The 25322-nt window shown below is 40.1% G+C and overlaps 1 protein-coding gene across 4 annotated transcripts in view; it reads right to left on the reverse strand.

Annotated features, from left to right (window-relative positions):
* Nucleotides 1-7119: 7119 nt before the first annotated feature.
* RELCH (RAB11 binding and LisH domain, coiled-coil and HEAT repeat containing) overlaps nt 7120-25322 on the reverse strand; it is a 56538-nt gene continuing 38335 nt past the window's right edge. Inside the window, exons 15-21 of one of the 4 annotated variants that reach the window (XM_035891315.1) lie at nt 24809-24891; nt 23811-23874; nt 22105-22243; nt 21061-21177; nt 19918-20006; nt 15293-15363; nt 7120-8920 (exon numbers count right to left, since the gene is read on the reverse strand). In XM_035891315.1, the coding sequence (XP_035747208.1) occupies nt 8800-8920; nt 15293-15363; nt 19918-20006; nt 21061-21177; nt 22105-22243; nt 23811-23874; nt 24809-24891 (684 nt within the window). In that variant the 3' untranslated portion in view covers nt 7120-8799. Of the gene's footprint in view, nt 8921-15292; nt 15364-19917; nt 20007-21060; nt 21178-22104; nt 22244-23810; nt 23894-24061; nt 24140-24808; nt 24892-25322 lie in introns of those variants that run through there. The other 3 variants (XM_035891312.1, XM_035891313.1, XM_035891314.1) reach the window with 3 other exon arrangements.

Raw genomic sequence — 25322 nt, forward strand, 5'->3', positions numbered from 1 at the left:
TGCGGTGGGGCAGGACAGGGCAGCGCCGATTTAGGGGGTCTGAGGGTCCGGCAGAGCCAACCGTGTCGTTACAACACCTTCCCTACCTCCCCGCGCTCACACGCTGCTGCGAAATAAGCCGGGAGCACGCTTCTGACTTGAATAAGCGAATAAGGAAGTTCTTCTTTCACTTGTGTATTTAGATTTAACCCTTGACCAGGAAAAAAAAAAATTTATTTATAAGTTGCTCTGCATTTGCAAATAAATAAACAAATTCAAACACAAAACATGAAGAAGATGATGATGATGATGATGATGATGATGATAATAATAATAATAAAATATTGTTTACCTCTGCTGCTGCGAGAAGTTTTCTCAGAGCCAGGGAGCAACGCCTGCCAGGTTTCTCTCCTGCAGCCAGCGTGGAGGGCCTGCCTGCACAGCAAAACAAAGCCACGACCTTCGTTTCACCTGTGCGTAGTTTCCAGGGGCCATAAAGCCAGACCTTTTTAATTTTCCTAAAGCTCCTTCCAACACCTGACACCCTCACTATGCTCTCTGCAAGCGCTGGGCCTGATCTGTGCTTGGGCAGGTCTCGGTGCCCACGTTCCCCTGCCTGCTCTCCAACACGGCGTGGGCTGTTTGGGCACTGGTGGCTCCTACCGGGGTTTGATGCTCCAGAAGGAGACGGGGCAAAACGACACTGCACGGCCTGCCTGGCTTCAGGCCGGTGGCTGGTCTTGCTGCCCATCCACCTCAGGAAGAGCTAGGGTGAGGGACATGCTGATGGGTTTCAGCAAGCCACAGAGCTTGCAATGGCGGTGCCAGGGCCCTGGTGACTTGCCAGGGGAGCTGGGGTCTCACCACACGTGGGCTGGACAGGCTACAGCTCTAGTGCAGAACTGAAACCGAGCTGGGGGCGAGGGGTGGGAGGGATGGCCATGCCACCCAGCTCGCCCGGTAGGCAACATGTGCAAAGCCGACTTCACCCTGGGCTTTGCAAGGTAAGGCGCGAGGCATGGGTAGCATACGTGCCTGGCTGCTGGCAGGGGTGCTATTCCTAGTCCCCCTTGGTCCTGGAAGGAGGCCTGGCGAGATGGTGGGGCAGTGCTGGGCGGAGATCCTTCTGCCAGAGCCACGTCCACCCACCACCGAAAAACTCACAGCCCTGTGCCTGCCGGGGTGCTTTAAAATGTTCATATTTAAGGTACAAGGAAATGTTTCTTTTTAAACAGAACAGTCTCTGAAGTCTCTTCCCCTTTTCACATTTAGCACACCACCAAGGCTATAGGCTGTGTTTATTTACCAGCTGCTCCTCCTAACCACAGATTTACAGGAGCAAACTCACACTGTCATGAGCAGTTAAGACATGTTACCGGCACGCTCTGGAGGTGTTGAGTAAAGCCAAGCTCCGTTCAGCTCAGAGGAGCTCCAAATGGTTCAGTAGTGCACGTTAGCTCCATTACTTCTGCGTTCTTGCCCCTGATCCTGCCTGAAGTATTTCTTGTTCAGGCTGAAATTTCTCTCATTTTCTACCACTATGTGAAAGCAGCCTCTTCTCAAAAGCTCAGGCATTTTCCTCCGAGTTAAATTTTATGTTTCTGAGCCAGAAACCGCAGAAGCCGCTACTGGGTGCTTTATACTCTTAATTATGCACTGCAATAGATCGTTAGAAACTGAAATGTGAAAGCTCCAAAATATGAACTAGGGAGTGTATAGGAGAAAGTGCTGTCAATGCGCTCACATCTATCCCATATAGCATTCTATGTAGCACAAGCAAAAATGACAAGTTTTCACCAAAACTGTTTTGTCAGCCTTTTCTTTTATAGAAAAGATCTTTTTTTTTTTTAATTATAGAACGCTAGTTTTTCAGCTACCTTTGCAAAGCACCTATTTTGAATAAAACCAAAATGCTTGAAATCTGAAAGTTTCAAACTTACGGTGGCATTTGGGTGCCTCCTCTTTCGGTTCACCATTGTGGCATGCGAGCCTAAACTGCACTGGTCTTCGGGATGCTCTTTCTATAAAAGAGAGACGGAAGACTACATGCAGCCTTAGGACGTGTGGCAGAATCAAAACAGCCCCCTGGATAATATCAGGATCCCCTCCTTGGTGAAGCCTGCCGTGGAAAACAAACCGTGAGCATGGCTGACTGCAGTCAGTACAGATCTCTTCTTTACCTCCTTCCTAGAAAGAGGAAAGTGGAAATTACATACTATATATTTTAGAACTACAGCATTCAATGTAATGCTGCAAGTCTTGCAACCGTCTTAAAATTAAACACTTCACCGTCAAGTGTAAAAATTCCTCTTTTCCAGGAGCTTGGATAAACAGCGACTAACTCCCAGGCAGTCCCTGAATTTGACTCCCATCTTTCCAAAACCTTCATCCCAAAAAGCAAAGATAAGGAATGGTTTGGTGGATACACCGGTCAGCTGGGCACCTGAACAGCACCCGGAGGCTCATGCTCACATCCCCAACTATTCCTTCACCTCATCCATGAGGCCAAACTCCCCCACCCCTTACCTGCACAAGGACCCCAGCCCCTCATGATGCCCCGTTTCCCCAGGAGGGAGAACTGGGAGGCAGTGTGTTAAAACACATGTCTTTGAAATTACAGAAAAAAAAAAACCTGTGCAGAGAAGCAAACCTGAAAGGCACACGGTTGTACCCCAGGAGGCCTTTCCACACTGCGCAGGAGGGCTGTGAAGGTGCTTCCATTCTCTTGCCTCCTGTTGAGGGATGAGATGAAGGGGTTTGTTGCATCTCAGACCAAGGGGTTTTTTTCCTCACTAGATGTCGTAAGGGTTGGCTGGGGTTTCAGACTCTGAACTGAATACAGGCTTTGTAAACACGAGCACCAGCCTCTCAGCAAATGAGCGAGAAACCCAGCACATGTGCAAAGTCAGAGCTATAGGAAAGAGTCCCCTAAACCAGTGGAGTGCCCTGGGGGGCAGGTGGGTCGCAGCGCAGCTTCTGGAGTAGCAGCAATGCATGCGGAGTCTGGCATGCGGCCAGGGAGAAAGGCTGCCTCCAGCTGCCTCATCACCCACCGCGGCGAGCAGGCCCTACCCCATGATCCAGTATGTGGAGCTTTCCACGCTGGGCTAGAGAAAAAAGGTCGCCTTTTAGCACAGGGGGCTCTAATTTCATTTGAGGTCTCTAGCTATTAGAAGAAATCCATTTAAAAAAAAATATAAAAGTATTATTTACCAAAACCAATTTTGTACACAAAACCATGCCGTCAACTTGAAACTGTTTTCTTCCTGTGAAATGCAAGTTGCCACAGCAGACTATTGCCCAATCTCCTTGAGATTTTCAAACGCACATACATTTTTCATGACGAAGCAACTATAACGAAGCTCCTTAGTCACATTGGTGTGGTTTACACACCACACCTTTTGCAATCCCACAAAAATGTACCCGTGATGAATGCCTGTCAAACACCTGAAGTTTGCAGCACTCGAAAGAAAAAAAGCTCACAGCCAGCCACCACGAACGTGTCGCAAATCTGAGGTACGTGCAAGCACACGCTGAACTGATAGGTTACCACCAGCCACTGTGGCAACAACAGCGCCAGAAGGAAATACAAAGCCGCGGTGAATTTTTACCTTTGCATATTTGTTCATCAAGAGATACCAACCTGACGACCTCCCAGGCTGAAATCATATATTGATCCTTAGGACAAGAGCAATACTGGCACGAACTGGGGAGCTTGCGCTGCCCAGGATACACCTCAAGCTCTGTCCTGCCTGGAGATGAGTCTTTCAGGCTGGCAAACACCCACCAACCCCTCCGCAGGAGGGCCAGGACCCATAACTCCTGTGACGCACCGTGCAACACCCCGTTACCAGTTCCACAGACCCACCCTCTCATTTTATCCAACAGCACACTTCGCCATCTTGAACTTCTTTGCAAACTCCCCAGCATATTGGGACAACTCTACTTCGAGCAATAGAGTGAGTGCATTCATCCCTCAGCAAAGGATCAGATGTATATGAAGCCTCATTGCCTATTAAACACTCCAGCTGCTTCATCCCGTCCCCGCTTCCCCGCTCCCCTTGCAGCATATTTAAAGGGAAGGTGCCTGGCAGAAGGACAGACAGGGTCCTACAAGGCACACGCTTCGCTACAGCCGCTGCAACTTCAGTGGGACTCCATCGTACTGCCTCCACCCCAGCTGCAACTGAAGCTGAAGAGGTTTCTTAGGTTTTGGGGAATGGGAAAAACCTCCATTGAAGCGCAGGGCAAAGACGACAATCACAGTACTTTGGGGAATGGGAACGTTCAAATCCTTGGCAAACAGCCCTATTTGTATGCACACAGTATTTAAAGGTAGAATAAAAAGGTATCTGCCTCCGTGGGATAGAAAAGTTGGAGTTTAGGGCACAGACCAGCCTGAAATAGGGCGAACGAGGGACGCGGTGAGGAGCACGTGCAACACCAGGGCATGTGGAAAGGAACCAGACAGACACTGCCATGGTGGTGGCCAACTCGTGAGTCGCCTTTTCAAGTCACCGACTTCTACAGTAGAACTGCTCATGCTTGAAGTTTCTAGGAACTAGAAGTCTTCAGCCGAAGGAAGTCTTTGACCACATTGGAAGGATGATGGAAGTTCAAGCTCAGCTTGTAGTGCAGGTGCCTCCCAAGATACAGGCTGTCTACCACGGACTTGCCTTGACAAACTCCGAGCAGAATCATCTTTTCTGACAGCTTACCTGTAAGCATGAAACCTGACCAGCATTGAACCTGAAGGTGGAACGCTTTAAAAAACAGCTTCTCTGGAAAATGATTACTCATTCATGGTTACTCATCAAGATTAGTTAACAGGTGATATATTAGCATCCAGTACTAACACCCGGGACCTGATCAGCCTACTTAACAGGAGCACTCCTCTGTGCCTTTCTTGACCAATTTCATAGTCGAAAACAAACTGGCTACATATCCGAATGTGTTTGCTAGACACATTAGCCAAATGCACTCAGTAAACCACCGAGCCAGTTTCCTTGAAGTCTCGTTGCCTGGCACCATACTGCAATCCTGTAATTGATCAGCATTTACGTCCGACGCAACAAATTCTGTGATTCTACCTGGGATCAGCGCCATGCCAATCAGCTTGCTATATCAGCGTACTAACGAACTTTTGCTCCATGAAGCTTTGGTGGTTCTTTGGGGGTTACTTAAATATCAACATCAGTACGTTTCACATAGGAATTCAATTTAAGAGACTTTGAATGCATGATACCCACCTTTAGAAAAGGCACTAAAACGCAGAGCCACTTAACTCCTGGAAGAGAAAAACGCCATTAACACTGTCACAACAGAGAGAACAGAAACATTCCACACTTCTGCTTTTTTTGCACCATTTTGAATCATCTTACCATCCGTGCGTAGCCATAAATTCCCCCAATATATTAAAACCCCTCCTTGCTCTTCACAACAGATTTTTTTCATGGATAATTTTTATCTTTCCTAGCATTTTAATTTGCAAAGATCAGCTTCCTCAGTTTCTCTAGCCCCGAATCCACTCAAATACTGCTGTTAGTTCTCCTAATCAGAACATACTTTTACGTACAGCAATAGCGGCATTTCTTCTCGGTGCGAAAGGGGAGTGGGAAGAGACTGACAGAAGAAAAACGTGCAGCTTATCTTTAAGGGGAGCTCCCTTCACTCACCTTGATTAGAAGATAGGAAAAGAGTAATTTGCCTCATTTATAGGTTTAGAAAACAATCTCTTTCAGAACAAAATACACGCATAACATCGGTCAGCCTTATGTTTAATCTACAGAAAACTTATTTAGATCACAAACACTCATTCAGGCAGCCACGTACCCTCAGCCCACTGACAGATCATCTTTGCCGAAGAGTGCAAGAGTCAGTCCTTTAAAGACTGATACCAAGATTCTGAAATTTCACCAGGGGCAGCATGAGACCTTCAACGCATCCCCTATTTAGGGCCAACAAGTTGTAGAACTTCAGGCAGAGCTAACAGAGCCAACAGTTTGGTTTATTACAGAATCCTTTTTTAGGCAAAGTCATGGCCGATCGAAAGCCATCCTTCGGGGATGAATTGGTTTCCATGAAAGATATCCAACGGTCTTCTTTTAATGAAGCATTTTCTCCCCAAAGGTTCACTTAACTTGTTTTGTATAACAACAGGATGAAAAAAAAAGTTAATTAAAAATATTATTGTACTTCTTTTCTTTAAAGAGTTCTCTCATTTATTCCCCAATCCTGAATGCACCAGTGCCATAGCTAGGAGGAAAAAGAAGGAAAAAACCAACCATCCCCCAAGCTCACACAGAACAACTTCTTGCCATCTTCTTGAAAATCTGTCAATATCTGGTAAACCAATAAGCAATTAAAAAGACTCCTGCAACCAACATATACTAACAGAGACCAGAAATTTAGGAGGCAAAACTCCTGAAGACAACCTGCATAAGGTTTGTTGCTACGCAGAGGTTTTTCTTTTTCACCTCAGTCTTCCTGGGATTCTCACTCAAATCCCTCCTTGGACCCATTGGTATGAAGTAAAATGCTCACTGGCAAAAGCTAAACTTTGCAAGGGGCTGGAGAGACTGGACCTATTTGGGCAAAGATGCTACATTTATACTAACCACCTGAAGAGTCTCATCCCACAATAGTTAAATTGCTGTCACCGTTTTTCGGCTCCTGCTGATTAGCAGGTTTCCAAACACCATCTGAAGTTCAGTGTGGGCTAGGAGCCGCTCTTACAGGCAGCTGCCCTGCTTTCCAAAGCAGGATTTTAACTGTAAAGAAGTCGCTTTGGTCTCATGACTACAGAGCTATCTCTGGCACTGGCAACTACTGGAACAGACATAGAGAGTTAAAAAAAACCCCCCAACCAAACAACCCAACCCCAAAACCAAAACTGTGGCACAGGAGAGGAGGAGACCCTGCATGAAAATGGCAATAAAGCCACACGACTAGAAGCCAGAGTGAAACAGGCACACAGAGATAGGAAATTTAGCAAGTTCAATCTACCGCCTGCTATGTAAAAAAATTTAAGGCTAAAGAACTCCTGCGCATTAGACCTCTCTCTTGTAACAGTTTTGTTTTGATGTGATAATCTTTTTCGGAGAAGACTAGCAGTAACGAGACAAGGCAGGTATACAAAACTTTTTATTGACAACAGAACAATAGAGAGGAACGTCACCACTTCCCATTCCTCAGGAATGTCTCCATTTCACAGTCAGTCTGCTAAAAGTATACTTTCATGGTAACAAGCAACACGAGGGCATGGAGCGGCCTGTAATCTCAAGAACAATGTTTCATCAGTGCAGTGCAAAGGGACCGACAGCGTGCAAGTGTGCAGCAGGCCCCGTCACGACACAGACATGGCAGGCAACTGTATATGCAGAGCCAACGGGCACAGACACGAAGCAGTTCGAAGCCTCAAATTATCTCCTTTACTTCTGGCTACGGGCAATACCTGAAGCCCTACTCCATCCATATTCTGTTTCAGAAGTGAGTACTGTCTTCCCTCACTCACTCCTTTTGCTTCCCCTGTCCTCAAAGATGTTAATACTTCCAACTGAATGGGTACCGTGTCAGAGAATGCCTGAGCTTTTACCTTTTGCTACCTCGTACCCGTTCATGCATGCACTTGCGTTTATTTTCAGAAGCTTACATTGACGTAAGGGGGGTGGGGGGAAGTGCTGCATAAGAATAAAAGGATTGAGTTGTTAATGCTTCCTGGCTAACAAAAGAATTTGGTAGTTGTTGGAGATACTCCTTGTAATGCCATTTTTATAAAGTACGTATGCAGTCTACTTAACGTTTTAAAGGAACTGCATGTCGAACTCTCAACATAATTTAAAATACTCTGAAATGAAATTTGAACTGAGAGTCAATCTAAACAACAAAATATCTTAAGTTTAGCTTTCACAGTACACTGAACTGCACGCTGAGTGCAAGGTGAAAGCACTCTTTCTCCTGCATAATTTTGTTTTGCCTGCAGAACTGTACTGGGACCCCTGTGTAGTAGCTTATACATTTATTAACATTTATTAATTTATCATGTTTTTCCTTTACTTAGTGGATGTGCCTCTGGATGTGTAGACTGGTTGTTAAAGTGCTTTAAAATAAAACAAAAACCCCAACAAAAGAAAACATCCCTCAAAAACCACAACAGATGTGAGGATTTTATCTGAAGGACTTTGTACAGCATTTACAATGTCAGCATAAAGCATCTGAAACATGAGCATTCCCCGCAGACTGATGCAGTGCAAGCAGTCTCATACGTTAGATACTGCAATTCCTCTGGATTCAAGATGCACAATACTTACAAAAACAACCCTAGAAGCACAGACAAATGCTGGTGGCTCTTCCTCTTCTTTTTAGAAACATAATAAAAAAATCTGCATTACTCTTTCATAATTTAAATACATAAGTAATCTCCACTTTTATTACTTCATGACAATGACTTCAAATTTACATTATTTTAAGTACCATCATAATAGCTCCATGTATAATACAGATATTTGCTCATATCCTGTCAGAAAATAAAAAAAGAAACAAAACCCTTCCACTATATAAAAAAAATTATGCTGGAAAGACGAGAACACAGAACAGGGACCTGGTACAGACTATGATTTCAGTTTTATATCAACCACAGTTAACCCAAAATTAACAGATACACAGCCATATTCAAAAGCAGTGCAAATATCTTTGGAGGTTAGAATAAAATTATACTACAAGAACATAAGACAGAAGAAATTAAAAGGCAAGTACTTCAAGTACAGGAACCAGTCTCTGTGAGGTCCACCTTAGTGTTAGCTGGGAGTTCCTTTTCCCATCTTACTTCTTCCTCTGAAACACGTTAGCCAACATTGCACCTGATGTAGTCAGCTGGCCCATTTTGTTCAAAAACTTGGTCTTTGTGTCTTCACTTACAAGGCTTGCTGCAATCGACATTGAGCTAGGAAAGTAAAAAAGGTGGTGATGTAAGACTACACAGAAAAAAGAACGCTCTGCTGCTGTTTAATAAGCAACTGAATTGTCTTTGCATTTTAGAGGTTGCAAGATCACAAAAGACCAGTCCGTCAAGAAGAACTGAAAAACCATCACCACCAAGCCCAAAGACACACCGTTAAATGAATTATCATGCCCTCCCAGTCCTAGCGAAAAGTTGTAAACTATTTTTGTGCACAGTAGTTTTTACTGCCTTTAGAAGTCACCACATTAGCATTTGTTAGCTATTTGGCAATTGCTCTAGTGACAAATACCTCTGTGAAAGATCAGCTTTACCTTCTCACGGGAAACGTCAATCCTTGCTTATTTAATATGAGAACAACAGTACTGGTTCAGACCAAGCATCTGTCTAGCTCAAGTATCCTGCCTCCGGCAGTGACCATTTAGCAGGCATGGAGGGAAGAGTAAAAGCAAGGTAAGCACAAAACAGTGACCTCTCTCCTTAATTTCCAACTCTCCTATTTTTCCAAATATTTCCACCTGAGTAGAGTTTTAAATCAGTGTGGACTGTCAATCTACCAACTCCCAATGAATCTTAATTTTAGATTACTTGTTCAGCTTTCCCTCAATCCCTTTGTAAATTTCTTGTAAACCCCACCCCGGGGCACCGAGTCCTCTTAGGTCTACCCCTTGCTGGGTAAAGAGCTTTCTCCTTCTGGCTGTGGTGAATGTGACTCCTACTACCTTTGCCTAAGTGTTCCTACTTCATATGTACTACAGGAGACAACGGAGAGTCCACAATTTTCCCACAAACCAGACTAGAAGGGGCAACCCAATCAATGCTGAACCTACAAAATGCTACAACTTCAAACAACATGTTAAGAAATTATCCCAATGCTGCAAAATTAACTGTTTTGCTTTTTTTTTTTTAATTTACAACACAGCTGTGAGCTCAACTTCAGATATACATAAGTGTTTAGGAGTAATCTGTCTCAAGACAGCAACCAGGCAAACGTATTTTTCAACAGCAGACAGGGCCAATGTTACAAAACATTACCAGTGAAATTCTCCCTTGTGAGCTCAGCGCGGACTCTGCGTTTCAAAATTATACCCAAGATCACAAGGATCTGCCTTACTGGCACAGGCCAGCTTCCAGGAACTGACTTTTCAGTCTGCAAGGTTATAAAAAGTTGTTAGGTGCTTTTGCATCAAGGCAGGTCAAGTTACAGTTAACTCCAAATTGCTTCAACAGCATTTGAATTATTCCTTCAAAGGCAGCAGGGATGCATTCATTTCCCATTTCACACCACGAAGAAAGGTGCTTAGTGGTTACCATAGGCTGGTTCTTTTTCAACAGGGTACTTGAAAAAAAACAAAAGGGAAACTTCTCACTAAAGCTGTACTGGGGATTTACAGGTAGCGTAATTGTATCCTAACTATATCCCCCATCCCTTCTACTTTTTAAGCTGAAATGACTCCCTCTCTCCTGCATTTCCACAGTGCCTAAAGGACCTAGGTCCCTGAAGGGGCTTTAGGTATGCCTCACAGCAAACCTAGGAGTATCGCAAAACATACTCTTTGGTATTTTTTTCAGTACATCTCCTATTAATGGAACAGGTTACTCAAATAATTTAAAATATTATTATTATTTGGCATTTTCTGAAAGCTCTGTAAGGCTCCTAATTTTCTAATGTTTAGTGCTTAAGCATGATTTTATTGAAAGTATGACATCTGAATTTTTAGTAAAGTTTAAAATTTTGAAAACTGTTCTCAGGTTCTCTCTCAGACAACATCAGATTAAAACTTACATTTTAAAAAAACTGTATTTTTATTCTATTGAGCAGCCAATGATGAAGATATATAGCTGTTCTGAAATGATTTACAAACTTTTAAAGTGAAATATTTCTTTCAGGCACAGTGACATAGCCAGACATCTTTGGCTTGATTAAACATCTACAGTCAACTATCGAACTGCGTATTTTCAGTTGATAAAACTTAGCAGGTGAGTTACTACTACTTTAAGATGCATTTCTTGTTCAATTCCCCTTCATTTCATGATAAAGGAAGGGCATATAAATTATGTAAATAACAGTTTATATTTGCTATCAGCTGATTAACAACAAGAAGCTATTCCAGCCTATGATAGATCCTAGAGTTGCTGGCATGGATTTGGGAAATACCGTACATTCCAAGCATTAGCAACATAAAGAAAATGAAATTTCTAACTTCAGAGAAGAAAGCCTAGCAACTGGTGACAAACCTGTAGTTTTAAACAAATGGTGCTGTCATTATTCTGATCATCCTGAATAAGTTTGAGAAAAACCAAGAAGTGTTTACTTGACTTTCAAAACAGTTTTGGGGGACATCAACCATCTGATGTTAAAAATTAAAAATTGGAATGTCTAGAAGTTCATGTTTTCTAGTATTATGTTACTGTAAATAGAAAGGCAATCCACAACATTTGACATACTAAAAAGTTTAAATATGCCCCAAAAGTACTTCTATTAGTATACAAATTGAACATTTAAACATAATAATAAAAGCAATATGAAATAAAATAACTTGAGTCTCATGTCTTTAAAAAAATAATCAGAGAAGCCAACAAGGCAATAACATATTTTGTTTGAAACAAGTAGTCCTATAGAAAAGTCCTTACATTTACTCATTATTTAAGAAAAAAGCACCATGCTCACAAAAATAATGTGTAAACATCAAATTTTTGACCAGTGTCTAGATGAATTCTATATAGTTCTGCCCATTTTATGGGGAAGCTTTAGGCAAAACCAAACATTCGTGCTGGACATTTTATAAAAATCAGTTTGTAACATAAGTTGTTACCTTGTTAATTGCTAAAGAAAATGTTTAATAAAAGTGGCTAACCAACATTTAAAAACACAAAGTTCAATCTTGGTTTTAAAAAACTGTTTCTGTGACCCCATATTATTTGACCAACCTTCTCTAGCCGTAAGGGGCAAAGACGAGAACCAACATCATCTCGTGATTGCTTTTGTATCCGGTTTTATTTTTCTGCGCGCATTCTCATGTTGTTAACAAAACTTAGTAATAATCGCCTAGTTGCATTTAAATCCTTTGTCAAAAATATGACGCTGAAATTAGGAACTGAAATTGGCAAGGGCTTAGCAAGAAAAAGGAGACATTCATATATATATGAAAAGGTCATTTCTTCAGTGGTAAAATATTTCGTGTTAATTTTGTACAGTAAAAGACTGCAACCATAGCGTGATTTTGAATAAGGGGAAGGCTAATTCAAGAACGAAACAGCACATTGCTAAGACTTTCAAATATTCAGTAGCTGCATTCTAAAGGAAAACACTCTGAATATTGTATCATATTTGCATTTATCTGTTTCTGCAATGGCTGAATAGGAATAACTGCGATTTCAAAATATTTTCATAAGGGGGATTTTAAGTAATACAGGTCTCTTACCTTTAAGGCTAGTATGTCTGCACTCATTTAAGCTAAAGCAAAGTAAGTCTAAACCCTACATGAAATAAAAGTTGATCATTCAAACTCTAGCCATGCAGAGAACAGCTTTGATGAACTAAATAGGTTAAAACATTTCAAAGAAGCAAACCCACACATTTAAAAAAAAAATTTAAAATCCTGTCCAACTGAAGAGCACCGCTTGAGAATTAGGAAGAGCTCAGCCAAGGAATTTTGTTTCATAACCTTATGTTTCACAGTTCAATCAGTGCAGGTAAGATAATAAAAAAAACCTTCAGGTTAAGGTTAATGGTGTTCTTTAAAGAGAGCAGTTTGATATTGCATACGTCTGCTCCATTCTGAGAGAGAAAAAAATTTCTTTCAGGAAACATTTGCCTGAGAAGGAATCAATTTCATATTTTCTAATGAACTCTTCTAAAAGGCTGTCAAGAAGTTGCTCAAGGAGTGATAAATTAATTTACTTCAAAAAAATCTTTATCAGACATAAAAGTCTTACCTTATATATTTAGATACAAACACTACTTTTATTTTTTTTCTTTACACAGTCAAAATCTAAGGTGGTGGCTTTTTTATTGCACAAAGAATCAAAATGAAAAAGGAAAAAGAATATGAGTTAGTCTGCAGATTTAATAAAAAAGTCCATAAAACCCAGGCAGGGGAAATATTTGCAAAGTAATACATGCCCATGTATGCAACCGATTCTAACGAATCAACTTGTTAGTCAAAATATTAAGTCATTGCTTATGTAGAGGGACGTCCTTGCACAAGTTGGTTGGTGAGAGCCTACAGCAATTGCTTAGCATCAGATCTGCAAAGAGTCTGGCTGTTACTTCTGCCTTGCCACAATTACGTGTTGGGTATCTACTACATAAGGTACACAGTACAGGGAAGACCTTGATAAAACTCGTGTTTACTTGCAAAAAATATGATGGGTCTAATGGGGCAATTAGCAAGTTTCTGTCTTGCCAAGAATCATTATTGGTAGGTTGCTTTCTGAGGGAATAGCTGGCTTAAGTGCCAACCTTTAACATAGCTGAAGGCAAGCTAAGCATTCACCATTCTTTAAAAATAAATGCAAATACACACCTACTGAAGAACCTGAAGGATACAGGAAAGGGATGGGCATTCAGAGCATGGCTATTGGGGGGGGGACACAGAGGTATACAAGCCAGAAAGCTCAGTTTAAGAGAAGGCAAAAAGGGTATGGGCAAAAGTACAAAGCCTGAGAAAGTAACATTATGAAGCCCTGGGAAAAAACAACAGCATAAATGAATGCATTTTTTGGTTTTCAGCTAACTGGCTATTTATGTTGCAAGCAAGGAATATGCCTGTGGAGTCATTAAGTCAAATAAACCTGTTCTTATTCTATGAATAATTAATATGCCAAAGAAATACCTATTTCATCATGAAAACAGACACTCAACTGGAATACACTTAGTCAGTACAGCCCCTACTTCATAATATTGCCACATGAACAGGAACAAGGAAAGAAGGTGACTGACAGCATATTCTTCAGATCTTAAAGGTTTTGTATTCCTTCTCCCTTAGACAGGGCTTCTGCATGACCACACAGAACCAATGACCTTATTAGAACAGATAAACTATGGATTGTGATTTGTTGTACAACCTGGACATTTTTAGTCTTAAAATTATTTCACTTCCAAAGTCTAAAGTTCATTGCTAGTACACCTTCAAGAGTTGACCTGATGCTTATGTCTCAAATGGATTCAGTTCTTACTACACTCCATTCATTATCAACTACACCAGTAAACAGGCTAATTACCACTAGTAAAGACTGATATATTTTATTTGGTGCATGAGAGACTGACTCCTCCTCCACACTGTATCTCTTCTGTTCATTTCTTGTACACCTTTCCTATTTCAGTCATTCTCAAACTACCAGTGGCTTCCAGAATTTTGCCTGACCTCTTTCAAGTAAATTCTATACATTTGTTACAGAAATGGAAGCATGACAAACAAGTTTTAGCAATTGTCTTGATTCCCATGGCAAGGTATCAGGACTGAGGACAGATTCTCTTTTTCAGATGCCTACTGTTTCTTCTCAAACTCTTCCTGGCAAAACCACTATGGATTTATTAAGTTATACAATAATCCATGAGAAGTTACCTGCTGGTATGCCATTCCAGGCAACAAGCAGGTGAAAGAATACATACACCTCATCATAATGATGCTTAGCTTTCCAAATGTGTGGGTCTGTTAGCATCTTTTGTTATGAGGAGAGCCACACACGTATGAAAGCACCTCTACCACATGAGGTGAACTGATGCAATATACACCATGTGTCTGATGCCTCTCTGGAGAGCTGCATTTACTGTGCATTTGCAGAATGGGTGTTTTACTGAAGTGCAACATAGGTGGCATTTTCCCAAAGCCAACATGTTTACTGAACAGTGTATTCGCACAGGTAGGTCAGGTTGTACACTGGAGAAACTGTTCTTGCGTGCACTAGCCACATGCAAGCAGAGACAGCAGCCTGGAGCAGGTTACTACTACGACCAGAACAATTCCTTCAGCCTGCAGGCCACCCCCATGAAAGAGGGTTGCAAGGTGCGTGCCACATGTGTTGCTCCAAGCACTTAGGCCAAGCACTCCCTGCTTTCTCAGATTCAGAACAGAAATACAATCACTCCTTTAAAGGGATAAAAAATTAAGAAGAAAGTAACATGGGAAAACAAGAATGTTATTGCTATGATACAAATAAAAATGAGTTGTCCCGTGTTTTACACTGGAGACAGAAACAATCACATACTGAATTAAAGTTCCTAAAGTCTGCTTTCAAATACAGAAGATGTCAGTGCGGGATTTCTGGTCACAAGCCTTGGACACCATTATGGAACAGACTCCGCAGAACATGAATCTGGAGGCACAGAAAAAAGAGAAGTGGAAGTCTTACCCCTGCGGTTCTTGGACGGTCTTGTTTTCCACTTTCTGTTCACACTCTTTTATCATGGAGCTTAAAATAACCTACAACACATAAGGAAGAGATATACATGACATTTTTTCTCTTGCATTAACATTTCGTACGAAATCTACTCCGCAACTAATTCTGACATTAGCAGAACCGTTTAAAAAGTTCCTCTGTTGCTTTTCAAGTGCATTTAAATTCCAGCTATCTGATAACGCCTTGTGGCTAGAAACAACAAAACCATTCAGAATACTTTAAGGAAGAAAATGTTTTTGAAATAGTCACAGGAGGTCAAAACTCCCTCCTGCTTCCCCTGGCTTTTTAAAACAGAGCTAAAGCAAACTCACTTCTGTGACACACCTCCTTATCTATCTTCCTTTTTTGAAACAATACCTTTATTTATTTGCAATTAACTTTGACATATATTCATCTTCCCTCTATTTTCCTTCAGGGAGTTTTCAAGTACCTTTGAAAATTCTTATCTTTACAAACATTATGCATGAAAGAAAAAGCAAGAAAAGAGAAGAAAAAGGTGTGATGGCATTCTGAGACAACATCTTAATGGAAAGGAAGTGCAAAAGCAAACTTGGTGGGTTGTTTTTTTTTTTCACTGGTGTCTTCCAGGGTTTCTATCAATCAAGGCTTTTTTTTTTTTTTCTCTTTACTTTTTGCAATTGCAGCATTAAAGGTTTCTGCAGAATATTTAAGATGAAAACACCCCCACGCTGACATTTACATTTCTCCAGCATACCAAAAATAAATGAACATTTCCCAACAGCAGGCTTCGAAAGAAATCATATAATTCATTGGTCAGGTATGTAAGTCCCTGCTCTGCCCACAACAGCACTGTTTTAACACATTAAGTCAAAAGTATTTGAAACACTTAGGGCAAAACAGTTGCAATGCAGCATGGGAAACTATAAACACACTGCATAAATGGAAACTTTCTCTGCTCACAGAAAGTGTAACTATTTTAAAATGAATTTATATACACAAAAAAGCTGCTTTCTGTCAAATCCCTACTAGACAGCTACAGCACAAAATATCCTTGAAACCATTTATTACAGTGATAAGATATGGCCTGGTCTGCAGATCTATGCCATTGCTCACTCTATTCCTCCAAAAATATTACTTCAACATCTGAACCAGTTTGGGTAGCAGTTGTTATATACCCTTGAATGTTTCAGAAAGCAGCATTCAAACCTGAGTACGAGTCTAACAGGACTACAACCCTTACTGCTAAATTTGTTGTCCTTCGTTTGCTTAAAATATTATGTAAGTACTTAAACTCAAGAATGCAGAGGTACAGGGGAAATGCATTCAGAATTCCAGTGACAAAGCAAGCTTTTCTTTCTGTATCAAAAGAAAACTGAAATTTCCAAGCACAGTGGCCATAATTTTTGTTACTTAGCATTTCTATTTATGCTTGGAGCACTTAAACATTTTTGTACATCTATCTGAATCTAGATGTTCCAAATACCAACAATATGAAGTCTTGATCAAGGGGGAGAATAACTCAGCAAGGACCCAGAATCATTTGAATACCAGGATGGAGCACCCATCCATTGCACAGCTCCTTCTGGGAAGGCTGCATAACTCTTGGATGAAGTGCAGCGATTCTTCCCTCTTCCCCAAATTTATTTGTCTTAAAGCTCAGGGTGAAACAGAGGAAAGGTAGAAATATAGTATCATATAACAATTCTACATTATGATATTGCACACACTGCTCACACCTATCCCCTTGGGTTCTCTTGGTTTGGTCATAGGACTGACTGAAATCATTTAGACCTCCTTTAAGAGAGATATTTTAGAGATATAACTCTAAATATAGAGACATTTAAGAAACATAACGTGCTGAAGTATTATAAACAGTACTGCAAATGGACTAAATATTTTTATCAAGTACTGATTACATCTCACTATCATGCAACTCAAAATCCAATTATTTTGAAAAGGAATAGAAAGCAAGTTGAAAAGGGGGAAGAAGGGACTTGACACGGAGTTAGAGATGCAGCAAAGTATCTGAAATGTTTATGTTAAAGATGAGAGGGTTTGGCTTAAAATGCCCCAACTTGCACTTTTGTTTATATGAATGAAAGGAAAGCAAGTATGAGGACTAAGTTGTAAACGCTGCCTGACAGGATCACAAGCCAATTCCACAAATGTTACATTTCCAAGATGAGCAGAAACTCTGTAGTGATGTTAGAGCCACAAGAGCTAATGCTCTGTTTTTCTAACTGGTACGGCATTTGAATCATGAATAACACCACAGTGGCCAAAATAATGAGTAAAGGGTTAAATTTGTTTATGCAAATGCCTAACTATTTGAAATGATAAATCACATTTACTTCAGAGAACATAATTTTAAGACAGATGGCTTGAAAGACAGACACTAGAACTAACTGGGCCTCAGAGGTCTCTATCATGATGCCTACAAACATCCTGTTGTAGCAAGGAGCTGATAAAGCACCAGATTTCCATTTCTACAGTAAAAAGTTGTCGTGAGTTTTCTAACCCACTGGAGCAGGAGTAAACATTTTGAAATGTATGTTTCTCTCTGGCTAAAAAAAATAAAGGACTTGGCATCATGCCTGAAGGCAATTAATCACAGTGATGCAGAATGTGGTAAAGAAGGACTGAGAGCTGTCTTTATTTGTTCCTATTTAAGCCCTCAGTTTCCTTCTCTGGCTACAAAAATCAAAGTCAATCAAATAAGCTCTTTTGTTCTAACTCAGGGCATCTTTTGAACTGATGATGCCCTTAAACCTTAGAAGTTGTGCTAACTACTATACAAAAATATAGTGTTAGTATTTGTATCAGTTATCCCATTAGTGAATATGCTAGAACAAGGAAAATTAAGCTAAACGCAACTTTTACCTACTGCAGCTTTCAGATATATTCTTACACTTCCCAAAACACAATACAACTCCCATCTCACTCGGAACAGGGAGCATCATCAATACCAGATCTCCAGCAGTGCTGCCTGTGGTAAGGAAGCACAATTATGTTGCCTATGACTGATGCTCAGGTCACTGCTGTCCCTTCTGACTCAGCCCTCTGGAGTCAGATTCTTTCCTGTTAGGTCTTAAAGTTCCTCAAATTATTTCACCTCCAGTTCCACATATTGTAAATGATATAAAATAATACAATATACAGAAAATAAAAGAATGATACTATAGGCTATTAGACTGAAAATGTAACTGGAAGAAGGGACTTTGTTACGAAGTACAAGAACTTGGAACTCCTAGAAGAATCGTAATCTCAAGTCACTTTTGCAAACACAAGGAAAAGTAATTACTTTTCTCAAGTATAAAGTAATCCATGAAAGTGCAGTATTAACCTTCAAGAACCAGAAAGACGTTCCTTTGTACATTTTAATCTTTTCCTCCATCACTTGAAGTGTTCATACTGTCACGATTTTCCCAACACACAACTAAACTACATTTCCCATTCTCAGCTACTGATTTAATATCTATGTGTTTCAACCTCTGTTAGTGTTTATCCCCTTCAACTATTTACAAAAAAGTGCATAGACATATGGCCAAGATTTTCAAGTTTCTCAAGTCAGCTTCTCCTACTAGCTCTTCCCTTTTGCTACTTTCTGTAAGCTCCTTCTACCAGAGAAGATCTTGTTAGCTCCCATGTTGTCCCATCTGCTTACTATAATCTGCTTTTTACAATTCACAGAATGGTTGAGGTCAGCAGGGACCTCTGGAGGTCATCTGGTCCAACTCCCTGCTGAAGCAGGGCCATCTGGAGCCACTTGCCCAGGACTGTATCAAGATGGCTTTTGAGTACCTCCATGGATGGAGACTGCACAACCTCTGTGGGCAGCCTGTGCCAGTGCTAGGTCACCCTCACAGTGAAAAAGTGCTTCCTGATGTTCAGAGGGAATCTCCTGTGTTTCAATTTGTGCCCATTGTCTCTGGTCCTGTCACTGGGCACCACTGAGAAAAGCCTCATTCTGTCCTCTTTGCACCCTACTCCCTTCAAGTATTTATGTACATTGATGAGATCCACCTGAGCCTGCTCTTCTCTAGGCTGAACAGCCCCAGCTCTCTCAGCCCCTCCACTTATGAGAGGTGCTCCAGTCCCTTCATCATCTTCGTGGCCCTTCACTGGACTCTCTCCAGTAGGTCCATGCTTCTGTACTAGGGAGCCCAGAACTGGACACAGACAGTACTCCAGTTATGAAGTGCATCCCATGTATTTCAGGACTATACTTACCTCATCCTTGCCTATTATTTCTCTCCTGCACTCCACCAATTTTCATCTGCACTTCCTTAGATATATTGAGGCCACCGATTTTAGTATATCCTTGTTTGATGAAAAAGCAGACGGTAAAAACATTTCCTTTTTCTTCAAAGATCTGTGTTTCTACATGCATTTCTGACAGTTGCATATTTCTCTGCCCTCGGCTTAGAAATACATTTTAAAAGATTTTACTGTTTCTTAAATCATGTGACATATTCCTCATCAAAAAATGCCTCAATGCTATGTTTTGATACCAACTTATGAGTAGCTCTCCTTAACTTTCAGTTTTAAATACAATTACATTTCAACTTTTGCTGCCACCTGCATCTCATACGCAGTTAGTAAACGTAGCTGCTCACCTCATGCTCTGGAGAGAGATGTTCCATGTCAGTTCGTAAACACTTAAGTCCTGGTAAAAAGTGATTGACCATTAAATCCTCTGAAATAACTAAAAACCAGGTTGTTAAGGTATCATAAGGATTGTCTTCTGAAATGATAGAATTTTTTTTCTGTCTTCTGGTAATGTTATTCTACAGAACACACAGACAAGGTACAGCAGCAAAACCCAAGGAAACAGAACAGCATTTGGCACTTGAAGACTAATAAAAGAAAAAAGATCCTGAACATATTTCAATTTGTATATTTCATACATTCATACCATTCTTTTAATATTTTTTCTTAATTTACTGGTTAAGATAAAGTCTTTTGGTTTTGTAGCTTTTTTTTTTTTAAAGTATCTATCAGTTCCACTGTATTGGGTCTGCCTGAGATGGAGTTAATTTTCCTCATAGCAGCCCTCCTAGTGCTGTGCTTTGTATTGGTAGCTAGAAAGGTGTTGATAGCACTCCAGCATTTCGGCTACTGTTGAGCAGTGCTCGAACAGCATCAAGGCTGCCTCTCCATTGCCCCTCCCTCACCAGTAGGCTGGGGGTAGGCAAGATCTTGGGAGGGGACATGGCCAGGACAGCTGACCCAAACTGACCAAAGGGATCTTCCGTATCATATAACATCTACTCAGCAATAAAAGCTAAGAGAAAGGAGGAGGAGGGCAATTTGTTATTACAGTGTTTGTCTTCCAGAGCAACCGCTACACATACTGAAGGCCTGCTTCCTGGGAAGTGGCTGGACATTGCCTGCTGATGGGATGCAGAGAATAAATCTTTTGTTTTCCTTTGCTTCTGCGCATGGCCTTTGCTTTTGCTTTATTAAGCTGCCTTTATCTTGACCCATGAGGGTTTTTTTTCCATCTTATTTTCTCCCCCCCACCCCGTCCTGCTGAGGAGAGGAGTGATAGAGCAGCAGCTTCACGGGCACCTGGCATTCAGCAAAGGTCAACCCACCACATCCACCTTCTAGGAAAACAACTTCTTTATACTGAGCAGGTCATGTTTTACATCACACATTCAAAGACAAACTTAGTTATTTCTCAAGTATTAATCTTCTCCCCCCACCAGAGAATTAACAGCTGAACTTCCCCTAAAAAAAAAAAAAAAAAAAGATACAACAACAGGAAAGAGCACTGTAGGCTTCAAACAGGTGGGTAGCGATATCCAGTCTCTTCGAATCCACAGACTGCTGGTTGTTGACCAAGGCTAACTTGTGCAAGTGTGGAATAACAACTGTAAAAGTAAATATTGGAGTAAGTATTTGAAATTGCTTTCTGTAGAGTTGCTTAGCATTAAACAGTTGCTAATGGCAATCGCAGGCATCTGAAGCATCACACACCAGTGTGGAATAAGAACTGCAAATAATGGCTTTGGGTGGGACTGCCCTTGCAGATTTAACTGATCAACACAAACTTGAAATAAAGTTGTGGTAATGCCACCTAAAATGAAAAGGTGCCTCAGAGTACCTTTGAAATAGTAACAGCTTACAGAGAATATTTTGCAACATTATTACTCTCCTGCTGCTAAAGCTGTCTAAAACATGCTTCTGTTTTATAAGTACAGCTGATAAGCTAGTGACAGAGAGATGCATCTTCACTGACTACAGAGGAAGCCTGTCTAATGAATGTAGCCTGCTAAACTAGACACCTGCAGCCGGGCAGCATGGGCGCTCCTCATGTTTTGTTTACAAGTATCTTTAAGACAGTCTAACAATCGATTTTGCTCTTCCATTTCAGGGCCATGAAAAAAAGCTGGTTTGTTAATGTGGGATGCGCTTACATTTAAGATGTGTGAAATACTTGAAATTCGTATGCCAGCAGGAGGTGAAGCAATTGGGGGTGGGGAGACAAAGGCATTTTACATGTCAAGTAATTTAAAAAAAAGGACAACTTCAAATTTGCTCTGCAGCAAAGTGACTGGTCCGCTCTGACTCTGAAATCGTTCATCACCATGCTTTGGTGTTCTATATACAGACCAGTGTTTGATAAAGTGAAAATTACAGTAGCAAAGTCTTAAATACTGGGACATATCAAATTCTAAAAACAAGAGTTTTCATCAAACTTTCTGTAAGGAGAGAAAAAAAAAAATCAATATAACCAGCATACTATTAACTTTGGGACAAAAAGAGAAAGACTGCATCTTCCCACTGATGCAACTTACATTCATCTCTAAATCTGGGCTCAGCATTTGGTCCAACTCTTCCAAATGTTTTTATGATTTCTGTATGTAGAGAATGTTGGTCTTGATATTGAGGGTCCTCCAGGAAAGATGCCAGCTGCATTTTTACTCTTTCCAGAAGCTTAAATATTCCCAGAGAAATAAAAAAAACACACAAAAGAATAACGAAGCTAGAAACTGTTATGGTCAGTTCAGAGTATGTCTATAATTTTCCATATTGCAGATGCTAAATCTTAGGCCCTCTGTTAATTTAAAGTTTCTTCTGACAGGATGTTCCAAACTCTTTGAGGCAGCTCTACATTTTTAAGACTGTTAACAGTGTTTTAATCTGATCTATCCTTAGCTATAGACAGGTGTTTCCATATAGCTGGTCTTTCCTCCTGAGGTTTTCTTGGTTTTGATACTCACATTTTTTACCTGCTATTAAAGTTTCTCCTCTTACTATTAATACGTTTGGAGTTTTCCTGTTTAATTTTTTTGTAATTGTTTCCTGTTTGTTTTTTTTTTAAATATATCTCAAATAATATGCTGAAAAACCTTCTGCAGAGGACAGAGATGCAAAAGTAAGCATCATAAAATCAATGGAATCAAAAAGATTTCTTCAACTTAAAGGCTAAAAAACTGAAAACACAAATATATCTAAGATAATGCAAGTATTTAATTTGCATTCAATGTTGTAAAAATAACATTTTCTGATACATTTTGGAAGGCAATATCACCTCTGTACTCCAAGGCTTGTTATAATTAGCACAACGGAATTTTTGTGTGGTAACAAAACTGTATTCTTCCCAAACTGATTATAGGCATGCATTCCAAGCTACAAAATTGTAACTTATCCATCTTCCAAGTACTTGTGAGTCATCACTGACTTCTTACTCACATTTCCTCAAACACATTCTTTTAGAAGATGTTGAAATTACAGGAAGAATGCAAGCTCTGCAAAAAGTTACAAGAACTTTAAGAAGAAATTTGATTGCGAAGTTATTATATAAAACAAAATACAGCATTTCTAGTGCTTACAGCGGAATCCTGTGCGTCTTCTTCAGAGTTCTGATCTATTACTAAAGTTTCGTGATTTAAAAAACAAGGAGGAATTGCTTATCTACATTATCCTCAAGGATTATTTCAATTATGACACTGTGATGTCTTTTAATGCCATCTTGGACGCCATGGGCTAAACCCATGTAGCAGGAACTGGATGAGACTTGTGCCCTTCTAAAGCAGTTGGAAGCCAAGCAGCATATCCTAAAGCATCTAAAATGGTACAATATACTTATGTGGAAGTAACTGAATCCCACCATGACTTCTTGGTTAGTGTTTTAAAGTAAAGCTATTTTATTTGGAAATAATGGACTTGGATTTCTCAACTGTATTGGAAAATGTTTAAAAAAAAAAAAACATTTTGAGCATGGGATTTCCCATCTTCTAGCACAGGCCTCTCCCTCTGCATATCTGTCTGTCTTTGTTTATGTTTGGCTTGATATTGTGAAGGAAAGACCATTGCAAAACTGGAAAGCGTTTTGGAAGACGATATAACAAAGGAAAAAATAATTTATTTTGCTGCTTCCCCCCCCCCCTCCAAGTTCATTAATTAATTACTGGATTTCTGGATTTATAAAAAAAAAAATAAAAAAAAATCACCCACTACTTATGCTACAAAAACAACAGCTGGACAACAGGTGTCTTACCTCTCTCTGAGTAACAGTTTCCATGATGGTCCCAAAAGCAGGAATTGTTGCAATCCTTACTGAACTACAACAAAAAATAGAGTCTTCAAGATGTATTAAACGGCAAGAATACAATTAATTAAAAATAAAGCAAAATTAAAAAATTAGTACTTTAAGTTACATTAGTTTCTAGCAATGACAAAACAAAAAAAGCAGACCAGGAAAAAGACAGACAGGATTAACTCAAGGTCTCAATCTGAAACTCACAATTCAGGATCACTGGACAAGGTAACAAGGGCTGGAGCAACCCGCTTGTCAACTAAGGCTTCACTCATGCCTCGAAGAGTCAGCTGTAAACCAGTCAACATGCAATAAAAAATGGTTTGGTAAACTTGAAGAACTAGGTTAGCTGTGACTGAGGATGGGCAGGCAGACTCTTGGGGTTTTTCTTGGTTTAGTCACCCACAAAAGACATTAAAACGATTAAGACACTATTCATGCTGTAGCATTTATTAGTAACAACCTGTTAGTGAGATTAGCAAAGCATCCCTCCTTAGCTTGAAAGAAATATCACATCAGAATGTCCAGGAAATTAAGTACTACGGTTGTCTATCAGAAATCAGATACAGACAAAACTATTTTGTATTTCAGTAATGCAGATGATATTTAATTTTGCAGTAGTAAAGCTGATAGCATTACAGAACATACTAATATCCAGCTTTCTGCCAGAAATGATGTAAGCAAATTTCAAAACGGAGAATATGATTAAATATAATAATCCATAAATATTAAATTACCTTGATTTAAGTTTTCTATTTAAAGTTTATTCAGCAGTTTTATCCGGTTTAGCTCTAGGTGTTACAGTAAACCTTCTTATTTAGAAATAAGTGATTTAACAGTTACATTTGTTTAAAAGTAATTCAACTTTTATTCAGCTAGGGTAAGAATCAGAATGGATGGTTATTTCTTCCTAAGTATTAAGAGGGATGCTAGGTATATAAGACAGTCAGGAAACTTACATTTCAGGGTCACTGGAGAGAGTAATGAGAGCAGGAACAACTCTCTGAGCTACCAGAGTTTCATGTACCCCCTTCACCAACAGCTGAATGGTCGGAGCAGGGGGGTATCACAGGTGATGCACGGAAAGAGCGAGCACAGTATCATGGGAAGAAGAACGGCACAACCAAGAGAGAGAAAGAAAAAACACAAAAAGCAAACCAAAATTAGAAGCTAAGCAAATACTGCTACGCTAGTGCTTCATATATGCAAAGGCATGAAGAAAGCTGAAGTGGTCTGGCAATCAGCACAAACCTGACAAGTTCAACAACATGATGATGTTTTCTCTATTTTCAGCAATTTTAAAACTTGAATTCGCAAAAGTTTAGCACGTAATTATGCATTATAATTCAAATACTAATATAGTTGCATATTATAACTATACATATAATGATGTACAATTAAATACTAAAGCGATGCCAATTTGAGTTTGACAGTCTAATTCAAATGCTGTTCCTAACTCAGTGGAATGCTATT

This window comes from Egretta garzetta, unplaced genomic scaffold, assembly GCF_000687185.1.
Source record: "Egretta garzetta isolate BGI_Z169 unplaced genomic scaffold, ASM68718v1 scaffold463, whole genome shotgun sequence".
NCBI lineage: Eukaryota > Metazoa > Chordata > Aves > Pelecaniformes > Ardeidae > Egretta > Egretta garzetta.